This window comes from Garra rufa, chromosome 3 (assembly GCF_049309525.1).
Source record: "Garra rufa chromosome 3, GarRuf1.0, whole genome shotgun sequence".
NCBI lineage: Eukaryota > Metazoa > Chordata > Actinopteri > Cypriniformes > Cyprinidae > Garra > Garra rufa.
In genome coordinates, this window is record NC_133363.1 from 18,879,021 (window position 1) to 18,891,574 (window position 12,554).

The following is a 12,554-nucleotide window of genomic DNA, read 5'->3' on the forward strand; positions in this document are numbered from 1 at the left end:
AATGTGGTTTGTTTGTGTTTTTTTTTTTCATAAGAACTCAAGTTCTTTGGCTCACAGAGCGATTCGTGTTTAACATTCTTTCTTGGAAAGAGGAAAAACAAGCATAAACAGAGGGGAAATCTGTACCAGAGGAAAGCGAAAGCAATGATTCCTCGCGTTAGATACATCCTACCAGCAGCACATGCTTCTAAATACTGGAATGACAACGGAAAGACAGAAGAAAAGAAAAGAAAAACACTCCCTCGTCTGTTCGCTTTTTCTTCCTTCACTTCCTTACTCCCCCGTCTCTCTCTCTCTCTCTCTCGCTTGCTCTCTCTCTCTCTCTCTCCTTCCCTGTCCTTCTCGCGCTCCCATTTAGTTCGGAGAAAACATGAAGGAAAAGAGGTGCAAATTCCAGCGGGGACCAAAGTCAAGTGAAAGTTTCTCCTGAACTGGGATCTCATCATTACCGAGCGGATGGACGGACAGGAAGGAAAATATCAATTCAAGTCCTTGCCGTGATAAGCGCTTAGATGAATAAACAATCGCTAAAGTCATAAACTGCGCTCGCTCGTGAATGTGTGACAGTCGCGCCCGCGTGCGTTGAGCCAGCCGGACTCGAGGCATTGATTGGGTCGGGCTCTGGTTCAGTCCGCTGAACTTCAGAGACTTCAAACCGAGAAGCAGAGGCGTCGCCACCCGTCGACTCAGCAGTCATGGCCGGGGCGAAACCGGGAGTACACGCGTTGCAGCTCAAACCGGTGTCTGTCCATGAGGTGCTCAAACGGGGGAGCAAGTTTATCAAATGGGACGAGGTAAGAAGATATAGCCCGTGCGCTTGTCTGTGATTTTATGTGGCGTGATAGTCGACTAGTGTTACATGCTGAAGTAATTTACAGGGGAACATCTGACACCCAGGATCTGGAGTTCAACACTCTTCCAGGAGATCTCGAGTTCTTGTGTTTTGCGTCTCATGTTCATAACACTAAACTTGTTTTGTATGCTGTTTTTTTGTCTTCATACCTTGATGTTTGAAAGACTTTTAAGTTGTTTTACTTTCAGTCTAAATATTGTTATCTACTGAAAAAAAACAACGTTTGTCTTAAAGTGTGCTAAATGTGATCATAAAATTCAAGAGTCCTGTTGCATATGGAGTTGAGTTTAACCCTTTAATACAGTTTCTAGTGTCAGACAAGAAACATGGTGGATCAGGACCATTTTCTGGTCCATGACTATCAAACCCCATCCTCAGTGTCATTAAACAGGAAACCATGTTGTTGTTTGGGTCTATTAAACTTTTTCACATTAAAGGAATAACATTAGTTCAAAGGCATCCTCACAATATTATGTTAATATTAGGAAATTGTTAGGTATTAGGTAAGTGATATTAGGAGATTTTGTACATGGCGCACTTTTAAAAACCTGAACCAACAGGTAATATTACATTCAACCAGTCATTTGAAAGTAATACAGATGAATAGCACATGCATTTCAAGTTCATTTGAAGTATTTATATATAAAATAATAACACATGTTTACCCATTTCAGGTCTTGGAGCATGTATTAATGATATCATGAGTTGATTTAGGTGTGTTGCACGAAGGTAGACTTCCTAAATGTATCTAGATGATTCAGTTATCCGTCTCCCACTGATGTAAGATGTCCATGTTCGGGACAATTTGAGGAGCACATCACTACTGCTCATATGAGGGACATTAGAACAATTTAATAAGTTAATAATACACTGGAAAAAGATAAATTATGTTTTCTTATGAACATATTTTTTATTTGTTGTGAACAACTGTGTGTAATGTCACTTGAGGACATCAGGGGTTTCATTAAAGTTCAGAATGAAATAAGTTAAAGAATGTAATTTCATTCACTGAAAACAAAAAATGCAATCCCCCCTAGAGTATTTCTCCTAAAGGGTTAATGGCAACATAAACCCATATGTTTACAAGAAATCACCATCTCCTCTGAATTCTTCCGCGTAGTTGCTCTCCTGGCAACAAGGCCCTGTGTGTGTGTGTGTGTGTGTGTGTGTGTGTGTGTGTGTGTACGGATCATGTTTCAAATCTCGCATTGGATAGCCATTACAGTTGTAATTATGTTGAAGGATTAGGGGGGAGAAAATCTTCGCGTCTTTTCCATTATTTGATCAAATCACTGAGCACTGCTTTAACCCCTTAGTGTTCCAACGTTCCACCGGCGGAACGTTTTGCATTGAGTTAAGTTTGACAGGAACGCTAAGGGGTTAACTGATCCCCACTGCTCCTAACGAGTTCAAACAGCCAACACCTTTTGATAAGAGCAGCATTGAGTAAGGAGAAAGTGGCCTGTACAACTTGATGCATTTCATGTCTTAGAAGTCATTAATAATTAACTTAAGCAGCCCATAAATGCTGAGTGGTTTGTATTGGGTTGGCTCTACTTAGACATGCTCCAGGTGTGTATGAGGGAGAGAGGGAGAGAGAGAAAGGCTTTCGTAAACCTTCAATATTACAGAACCGTTGACCATCGTACACAGAAAACAGCATTTCATTTGGAGAGTGTGTTAGTGCATCTATTGGCAGATGAGTCTATGTCTTTAGAGGCATTCATAAATAAATAACTAGCTGTATTTAACTATAATGGGGTCTTATTACATCCTTAACTGAGGTCATAGCTATAGTTAAGGACATAATAGTCCATCTGCCAGAAAAGCAGTTTAACCTTCTATTGTCTAGGCAATACAAGCAATTTTGACCCATTTTTGGTAAAGAATGTGCTATAAATACTTCTTGACTTTTGTTCATTCATTTATGTGTTTGTTTGTTTATGTATTTAACTTTATGACCGAGAAGTTTATATATTTATGTATTCATACTACATTTAGCCCATCACTTGTATTGATCTTTATAAGAGTATAATGGGTCTAAAGACATATCCAAGGTAAAAGGCCCCTTGGATATAATTTTCTCTTAAAATACTATTTGGCAGCAGATAGCAGCTGTAGCACCTAGAGTTATCGTAATAAATAATAATTTGCATAAGTGGGGACAAATGAATTTGTTGCATTAGGTGTGCAAAGTGGACCCACGATACAATCACAATGAAAATTTGTTTGTTTTTATTTTAAATGTAAGATATGATATGAATATAAATAGATATCTATAATTTGTAAATACATTATGAAATTCCAAAAGTGAAGAAACTAACAAGGAAGTTGTCTCAAAGTTATTTAACATTATACATAATACACTTTGTCCAATAAAAACGTTTTCCTTAAGAGGGTCTTTAAACCCATTGTACTGTAATCGAAAATAGGTCGTTTTTATTGGTTTTCATAGATCACAGGTAAATGGTTTTAAGTTACATAAGTGGGGAAAAACTGTGTTATGTTTTAGCTCTATATCTCTAAGGTGAAAGGTGTAAGTCACAGTCACATACTGTTTCTGATGTCATAATGCACTTTAAAAAACACAGACATGGATAAAAGCTTTTCATCTGTGCAAGTAAACTCACAATACATAATTATGTCATGTCAGGGCCTGAACTCTTTTAGTGATAGTATGACTTTTTTGTTTAGTGAAGTAACAGTTTGCTGTGTGTTTGAGTCTCGGTGGTTTCACGCATGGTTCTAGTGTGGTGACTGTCCAGTTGTGTCACTGATGATGTGCACGGAGGAAATGAAACAGCACAGTGCTTAGTTTCACATGGTGCTGAATGTCAGACTTCAACGAGGAAGAGGTTGATGCAACAGTGTCTTTCTGTTCATCTCTGCCTCTTTACCACCCTCCTGTTTGTGTGCTGTTAATATCTCGTTCTCTCTGAAGGAAACTGCAGTCAAACATTGTGGCTACTGATGTGATCTAATGATCTATAATACATTATCTAATTCTCAGAATGAACCGGTGTGAGTCAGACAGTAAGACGTAATGCTCTAGTGCACATTTAAACATTCAATGAACCATTTCCCAAAACTTGGCTAGTCTGGGATTGAAAGCCAACTTGGATAAGATCCCAATTGATCATGGAATGGACTGCAGCTAAACTTAATCTCCTTTATCAAGACTGCTGCCTCTCTGGCTACACACACACTGCAGCTAAATACGGCTGTCACTCCTCTTCTGACTGATCAACTGGGCAACTTAATGCAAGTGATGTAATTAAAAGCATTAAACACTTAGAATGTTGTTTAAAAGCAATGACTTTAAATCAAAGTCCTTGTAAACGATGTTTTTACTCGCTGACTATATTTGTAATGTACCTGGGAGCAACTTCTAGTCACACAAGTGTGGCTCCAGTCAGTCTAATTGATCTATTTTAAGGAATAAAATTCAATCATTAATTTCTCACCCTCATGTTGTTCCAAACCTGTAAAACCTTTATCTTCATTATCTTCTATTTTACATTATAATACATGCATATTTAAAAAAATTAGTGCATAAATAAGAAAAAAAGTTAAATTTTACATTTTTGTTTTACAGTATTTTTGACCAAATACTTTCATGTAGCCGTCTGTTTAAATTAAGCAATTTTCTTTTCTTTTTTGGATAATTAAGACATTGCATGTAGTTCAGTGAAGACAGTGTTGTAGTACCGATGCCCCTGAGCACATAAGCTAGCTGTGAACTTTGACTTGCAAATTTATCCTCATTCTTCCGCTTGACAGGTGTCTGGGGTGAAAGCGAGTACCGAGGATTGTAGTTATAGAAATATTTTGGAGCCATGAGGAGGTCGATACGGTCATACATAAGAAAGTGTGACAAATCCTGCTTGTTTGTGTGTGTGTGTGAGAGAGAGAGTGAAAAAGAAAGACAGACATAGCTGTCTTGCATAACACTTTTTTTGAGCGGGAATATAAATGTTGTCCAAACCCAGTAAGGACAGTTTGGAATGAGCATACCCTCTGTCTAAACAAACCAATCTGACAGAGGATTCACAGGGACTGTAATATTCATCTTTTTCTCTCCAAGGGAATTCCACAGGAAGTATTTAGGGTTTGTGATTAACTGTGTGAACTGCTAGTAACTATGCAAGCATTTCTCTCAATGGAGCAGAAAAACAACAACGACTTGGACGCACAGGGTGACTGAGTGAGGGATTGGCTGGTGTAGGAGGATAATTCTGAGAGGGAAGGAGGGAGGGTGAACTGTGCGTGAGCGGAGAGAGGTTTCATACACGGAGGCCAAACAAGGAGATAACATGGAGGAAAATATTGAGAAGTGACGCTATGCACACTGCTGAGGCACAGAGAAATTAGAGACCATCTAGACAGAGAGGAGAAAATCTCAGAACAACCAAAAACACTAGATATTCACTTCTGTTCGTGATGTGGCCCACTTGCTGGCTTCTCACTTGTCAGTCTCTTTCCACTTTTGTCTTCCCTCCCTTTTGTCGTCCTTCGTCATGTACTCGTGCTAACCGCTCTGTTTAGCGGCGCAAAACATATGCGTGTTTGTATGTGGTGTGGCAAATCTGGAAATCTCACACTATTATGCCCACAAGTTAAATAATATTGTTTTGACTATATCAAGTGTGACAGAAGCTGTGTGATTTGTGTGTGTGTATGTGTTTAAGAGACTATTTGACTTTGAGGAAGAAGGGAGTTGTGCATGTTTAGTCATGTCTGGTGCGCATGTGTACACAAGTGCTTGGCACATCCTGTGAAGGGAATTGCTCCACATAATATAATATTAATGTTGTTTACGTTTTGATGGTTCCCTAAATATCCTAATTGAGGCAGTGTGTAGAGACCAAGATCAAGCTGTGAAAGAATTCTGGTTTTTGTCTCACATTTTCTGGATGTATATTTTATATCTATATTATACTTTTTCTACATATAAAGAATCTAAATGAGCTAAGCAATGCTGGTAATTTTAAGTATTTTTAGCTGAAGGCATATTTTAACCAAACATTTAGTAAACACCCAGCTGTTGAAGAATGTTACGAATGCTATTTTGTATTCCATTTTTTTTTTGTTTGCTTTTACTTGAGCCAGTAAGCAACCACAAGGAGACCACATAATTTACATGTATTCATTTAGAAGACTCTTAACCAAATCAACTCAATCAAATGAAGAATACAACAATCATAAAGAGGTACTGACACCAGAAGTGCTACAAGCTAGAAGAAAGAATAGAAGAAGTGTGTGTGTGTGTGTGTGTGTGTGTGTGTGTGTGTGTGTGTGTGTGTGTGTGTGTGTGTGTGTGTGTGTGTGTGTGTGTGTGTGTGTGTGTGTGTGTGTGTGTGTGTGTGTGTGTGTGTGTGTGTGTGTGTGTGTGTGTGTGTGTGTGTGTGTGTGTGTGTGTGTGTGTGTGTGTGTGTGTGTGTGTGTGTGTGTGTGTGTGTGTGTGTGTGTGTGTGTGTGTTTCTTTTTTGAATAGATTAAGTGCTCATGGAAGATATTTCAGTTGTTTCTTGAATATTGTCAGGAATTCGGCTGTCCGGATATGGTTAGAAAGATCATTCCACTAGCTAACAGTGAATGAAAATATTCTGGGAAGTGATCTTGTTGTTTTTCTATGGTGGTACTGTAAGGCGCTGCTCAGTTACTGACCACAGGCTTCTAGAATACCAACCACCTAGAAACATGCTAAAACTACTCAGAACACCTAGAAACAGCATAGCAACGTCCTGGCAACCAGCCACAACACTCACAACAAGCACATACCATAGTGTAGTATGTTTACATGTGTAACACTTGTTAGCATACTTGGCTACTTTTAGACTATGCATACTAGGCTGCTTTCACATGTAAGTGCCATATGTAAGGTCACATTTTTTTCCCTAATTCATTGCCTCCTTATGTTTTTCATTTCATTTTTTGCTTGTCCTCCCACCCAACTGATCAAATTCTCCTCCCCTTCTCATTTCTTCATTCCTCACACATCACTCCAGTGGTTGTCACACGAAAACTCACACACGCCATCAGAACACATGTGCATACACACCAGTGGCTTCTGAGTCTTCTGATTTTGGCATTTTAATTCAATTAAGATTTATTTAACATTTTCTATGTAATACTTTTCCAGATTAAAGACCTATGGAAATCATTGATATGACACAAGCAAATAACTAAAAGCAAAATTGTACACCTACACTGTAAGGGTGAAAAAATGTTCATAGACAAGACATTGTAAAAGTAATCCATATGAATTGAGCAGTTTAGTTCAAGTGTATATATCATAAACAGTTTTATTTTAGGCTTTTATTTACATATAAACATTAAGAAACACACATACACAGAGCACACCAAGTATGGTAAACAGGTAAAGGCTCACTTGCTGATCATTAAAGGATTAGTTCACTTCTAGAACAAAAATGTACAGATAAATTACTCTCATCCAAGATGTTCATGTCTTTCTTCAGTCGTAAAGAAATTGTTTTCTGAGTAAAACATTTCAGGAATTTTCTCCATATAGTGGATTTCTATGGTGGCCGTGAGTTTGAACTACCAAAAAGCAGTTTAAATGGGCTCTAAACAATCCCAGCCGAGGAAGAAGGGTCATATCTAGCAAAAAAATTTCCTAAAAAAATGACAATTGATACACCACAAATGCTCATCTTGTCTAGCTCTGCGTGTGTATTCCGGTTCAAGACAGTTAGGGTATGTAAAAAAAACTCCCATCTCATTTTCTCCTACAACTTCAAAATCGTTCTACATCGCTGTTTTACCTTTTTTTTTTTTTTTTGTAAAGGCCATTTGATCTTCTTTGCACGCTCACTTTGTAAACACTGGGTCGGTTGGAGGAGAAAATGAGATGGGAGATGAGAGTTTTTCGACATACCCTAACTGTATTGAACCGGAGTGCACAGAGTATGTATGTGCATCGCAGAGCTAGACAAGATGAGCATTTGAGGTTAAAAAGTATAGAAATTGTATTTATTTCAAGAAAATAGCCAAGTGTTTTGCTAGATTTCTTCCTCGGCTGGGATCGTTTAGAGCCCTTTGAAGCCGCATTTAAACTGCATTTTGGAGGTTCAAACTCCACCATAGGAGGCCATTAAATTCCTGAAATGTTTTCCTCAAAAAACATAATTTCTTTACGACTGAAGAAAGAAGGACATGAACATAACAAGGGGGTGAGTAAATTATCTGTACATTTTTGTTCTGGAAGTGAACTAATTCTTTAATTGGTCATGTTTTTTAGTTCCAACTCAAGTGAAAGTAAGTAAATCCACTCAGTTCATCCACTCTGACATTAATTAAACATCCATTTCCACCAGTTCTAGGTGTTTTGCAGTCCTGTTGCGAATGTAATTGGTAATCAGCTAATCACAGCTGCATGGAGGCCCACTTGTGGACCTCATTGAGAATGCACTGATCTCAAAGGAGGGAAAAGACATGTTTGTTTCTGTCTGAAACTTGATCGTCCAGTGTTACTTGAGGACAATATTGCTTTAGAAGAAAGTGCTTTGATCTCATATTTCGTAATATTTGTTTAGGTTTTTTTTGTACTGTTGATTGTTTCTCATCTGAAATTAGTTGTAAAGGCACTGACTCCCTGCCTTCTCAGGGAGAAACGCCTTTGGTGCACACAGATGCATAACACAAGGGGTTGATGTGGTTTGCAACATGCAAAACCTGACCGGCCTCATACCATCTTATACGTGTCAGCATGTTGTTTTGGTGTGCTGCCAGAAAACAATTGATTCGAAAGGGTATAGGAAACAAGTAGCAGCAAAAAATACAAGAAAATACATGCATTCAGGAGCTTTTTGGTTGCCTGTGCTGATTATTCAGGATAAGAGCGGTCAATGAACAGTTTCCTGGAAAGGGCTGAGAGGGGAACACTCATCCAGGTGGCCCACTGCAGCTGTACTTGCGTTTGTTGACTCTTACTACATTGCTAATGGAGTCTCACCTCACTGCAAAACAAGCCTCCGCACACTTTCAGCAAGGAGAAAACAGAGGCCGAAGAGGAACGTGAAGAACAGAGGCGTTATTGCACAGTCAAACAGAACGTGTGTCAGAGACGATGACCCACAGTTCACATATGGGTGTGTTTGACCTCTGCTCGCCCCCTCCAGCCCTTCCTCTCCTTCTGTTTCGCCCTCTCATTCAGGAAGGAGACCTTTTTGTGTCTGTGTAATTTAGACCAAGACATTTGCTCTTATGAAAGGTTGCTGTAAATCAGCCTTTATAGTGCGTTAGAAAATGTCTCGCTTCCTACTTCCTTCCTTCTCTCTTACTTTATTTACCTTAACCTGGGAGATCTTTGACATTTTCCTCCCACTCTTTGTCAGTCCTTTTTTTTTTCTGCAGTTATTTTTTATCCCACTTGGTAAATGTGCTGAAAGGGATAGTTTGCCCTAATATTATATAAATATATAAACAAATGAAAATAAAACTTTTCATCATTTACTCACACTTATGTTGTTCCAATCTGGACTCTGTATGGCTTTCGTTCTTTTGTTGAACAGACTGGGAAGACTGTGCTTGTCACTCTTTTCGATTCATTTAGTAAATGTAGAAAGTACCATAGGCCTTGTTTACACTGCAGGTCTTGATAGCCAATTTTTATTTGTTGCCTATATTCTTTTTATTTTTGTGTTGTTGTTTTTTTTTTTTGCACTGTTTGCACGTTCTTTCAATTGTGACCCATATCCGATTTATGTGTTTACACTTTCCATACCATCTGATACATTGAGCATGCTTAATGGTGACTTAGTATGCCCCTTTTACAAGATGTAAAATAAGTCTGTGATGTTTCCAGAGTGTGCATGTGAAGTTTAGCTCAAAGAATGCTTTTCTTACTTAGATTTTTTGTCTTGTTTCCAGCCAAAATATCAAAAAATTCTTAAATCAAGAAGGATTTTCTGGAGTAAAAATGATTTTCCTATTTTCAGAAAAAACAAGTCAAAATTAAGTTACTTTTTGCTTTGAACAAGCAAAATAATCTGCCAGTGGGGTAAGAAAAAAAAATCTTATTTTATACAGAAAACAAAATTATTTTTCTTACCCCATTGGCAGATTATTTTGCTTGTTTAAAAAAAAATCACACTTAATTTTGACTTATAATTTGACAATTATTACTAATTTGACAATTTTTACTTGTCTAGAAAATCCTTCTTGATTTAAGAATTTTTCGATATTTTGGCTGAAAACAAAACAAAAAAAAACTATGTAAGAAAAGCATTTTTTGCAGTGTATAGCTTGTTAAAACTTGGCACATAGGGTATAAGCCAGAATGCACCGTTTTTGTGTTTGTCCCTTTAAATAGCCCCTTTTTCACAAGAGGGCGGAGCTTCAAGAGCCGGCAAAAACAAAACAAGATAATCTCATGCACTGAAAATGTCAGAAACTCCGTAGCACTGTTTGAACTAGAATTAGTTTAAAAGTCAGTCATCTGATTGGAATGTGCATAATAAATGCATGTCTCGTTGTGGTGTTACAAACTTTATAAGTACCACTTGTGATTATGAGCTCGACAAATTCAAGTGGGCGACTTCACGTTGCTTTCATATGCAATTTTTAACTACCACATTCCTGTTTATGATTATTCTGGTAGCACGTAAAGGCAGCATTAGTGAAAACAGGCAGAGACAAGGGCAGCTTTAGCAACATTAGCTTTACAGAGTGCCAATAAGCTCTTTCTGAAAGGCAATTTGGAATACTAACACGTGATGCATACTTTGTCTGGAGCTGACGTTTGCGCACAAAGCGTTGATATTGATCCATAAACATATAGGCAACTTTACCAAATGTATTTATTTATTTATTCCGGGACATTTCCTTCAATGGTAAAATTTAACCAACGTGTCCTCCGCAGCTCAAATGGAGGGAGTCATAACTCCTATGTTCGTTGGTGCATCCGATAACACAACACTTGTAATGCCTCTTCAGCGCTGGCATTGTATATCTCCAGCAGCTACAGCAAAAAACAGTAATGGCAGACTGCTGCTTCTCACTCAGGGCTGTGTCTATGCTAATAGGGCAGAGACCGTCACAAATGGACGGGGATGTCTCCCTACTATGACGTGTTTGTAGGGAGAAATCTGGAATAGCTTGTTCAGAGAGACCATTTATGATTTATTAGGATTATAAAAAAATGAGTGGGTTTATTTTTACCATTATAGGCTGGTTGTTTTCACACACTGTGGCCACACAACTGTGTTCAAACACCTTATAAAAGTGATTTTTTGCATAATGGGTCCCCTTTAAAAGAGGGTTCTTGCACCACACACTAGCCAAGATGGACAAACGCGGAATATGCCTGATGTTGTCATGATGTTGTCATTTACCGCCTCCACACGTGCTTACTCCTGAGTCACATTGTCACATATCTGATTTATATCTGATTTATTTCCACATATGAGGCCTGAAACTGATTTTTAAATATCTGAAATCATGCATTTTTTCCTGTTTACACAGTGATAGAACACATCTGATCTGTGTCACATATGAGCATAAAATTGGAATTGGGTCACTTTTACCTGACAGTGTAAACGAGGCCATAAACATGCTCCATACATGCAGGCTTGACACAGAGACAAAAGTTTGCTGTAAAAATTGGTGTGATTATACTTTATTTAACTAATTTTTGGGTGAATTATCCCTTTAACTAAAGCTTAAATCAAATCTACAAATAAGATAAAGAAGTTTTTACACAAATCAGTATATACTGTCCATTTATTTATTTGGGAAAGTAATCTTGTATTAAGTAGGATATTGTACAGTCAGGTGGTCATTATCACAAAAAGAAACCCCTTGAAGGTATTACATGATCGCTCTGCCTCACGTTAGAGTCTATTTAGCAATACTGAGCGACTGGTTTTACGTTATCCCTTTCTTACCTGTATGTACATGTGTCCATGCCCTGCTAATCTGTTGAGTCCAAAGGTGAAGTGTTGATATAAATAGCTGCATTTTAACAAGGCGGTGCATAAAATGTACATGCTGACAAACAAAACTCAAGTTTATTAATAGTAGCTTTGATTATGCAGATTTTCAATGTAAAATCTTTTTTTTTTTGTCCCTCTGTCCACTGTCTATCTGCATTCCCAGACTTTGAGGTGTTAAAGTCAGTCATGTTGTAGTGTGTGTGTATATGCATTATGTAAGAGCTATAAAAGCACGTAAATACTGGAGGCCAAATACACCCAAGAGCCAAGAGAGCAGGCCACTCACCCACTGAAATAACTGACATTGTTGATGCATTAGCTTTGTGTGCCTCTGTCTGAGAGAATGCATGCACTGATGTTGTGTGCAGGCCACAAGCTTCAGTTCACTTTAATGGTTTACTCCGATAACCGTTTTGAGTCCTATGACATGCACAAATGTCAACTATGCACACAAAGTTGTAAGTTGGCTCAACTTTATATAATACCTATTTATTACATAAAGTGGTGTACTTCCGTGTGTGTGTTAGGCTTGCCACGATAGACGGTGTTGACGGTGTTACCGGTTTTAAGACGCAACACCGGTGACATCACTTTTCCACCGTGACACCGTCCCCACATTTTTTTTTTTAAGTATTCGTTTTTTTATTAAATATTTATTTGAATTAAATGGAAAATATAATTCTAAATAATTTACTTAAGACGAGAGCATGCACTATAATTAAAAACTGAACATAGCTACAATGCGT

At 38.0% G+C, this 12,554-nt stretch overlaps 1 protein-coding gene across 2 annotated transcripts in view; it reads left to right on the top strand.

Moving 5' to 3' along the window:
* Positions 1 to 286: 286 nt before the first annotated feature.
* plcb3 (phospholipase C, beta 3 (phosphatidylinositol-specific)) overlaps positions 287 to 12,554 on the top strand; it is a 68,533-nt gene continuing 56,265 nt past the window's right edge. Inside the window, exon 1 of one of the 2 annotated variants that reach the window (XM_073835802.1) lies at positions 287 to 794. In XM_073835802.1, coding sequence (XP_073691903.1) covers positions 696 to 794 — 99 coding nt within the window. In that variant the 5' untranslated portion in view covers positions 287 to 695. The remainder of the gene's footprint in view (positions 795 to 12,554) is intronic. The other variant, XM_073835801.1, reaches the window with a different exon arrangement.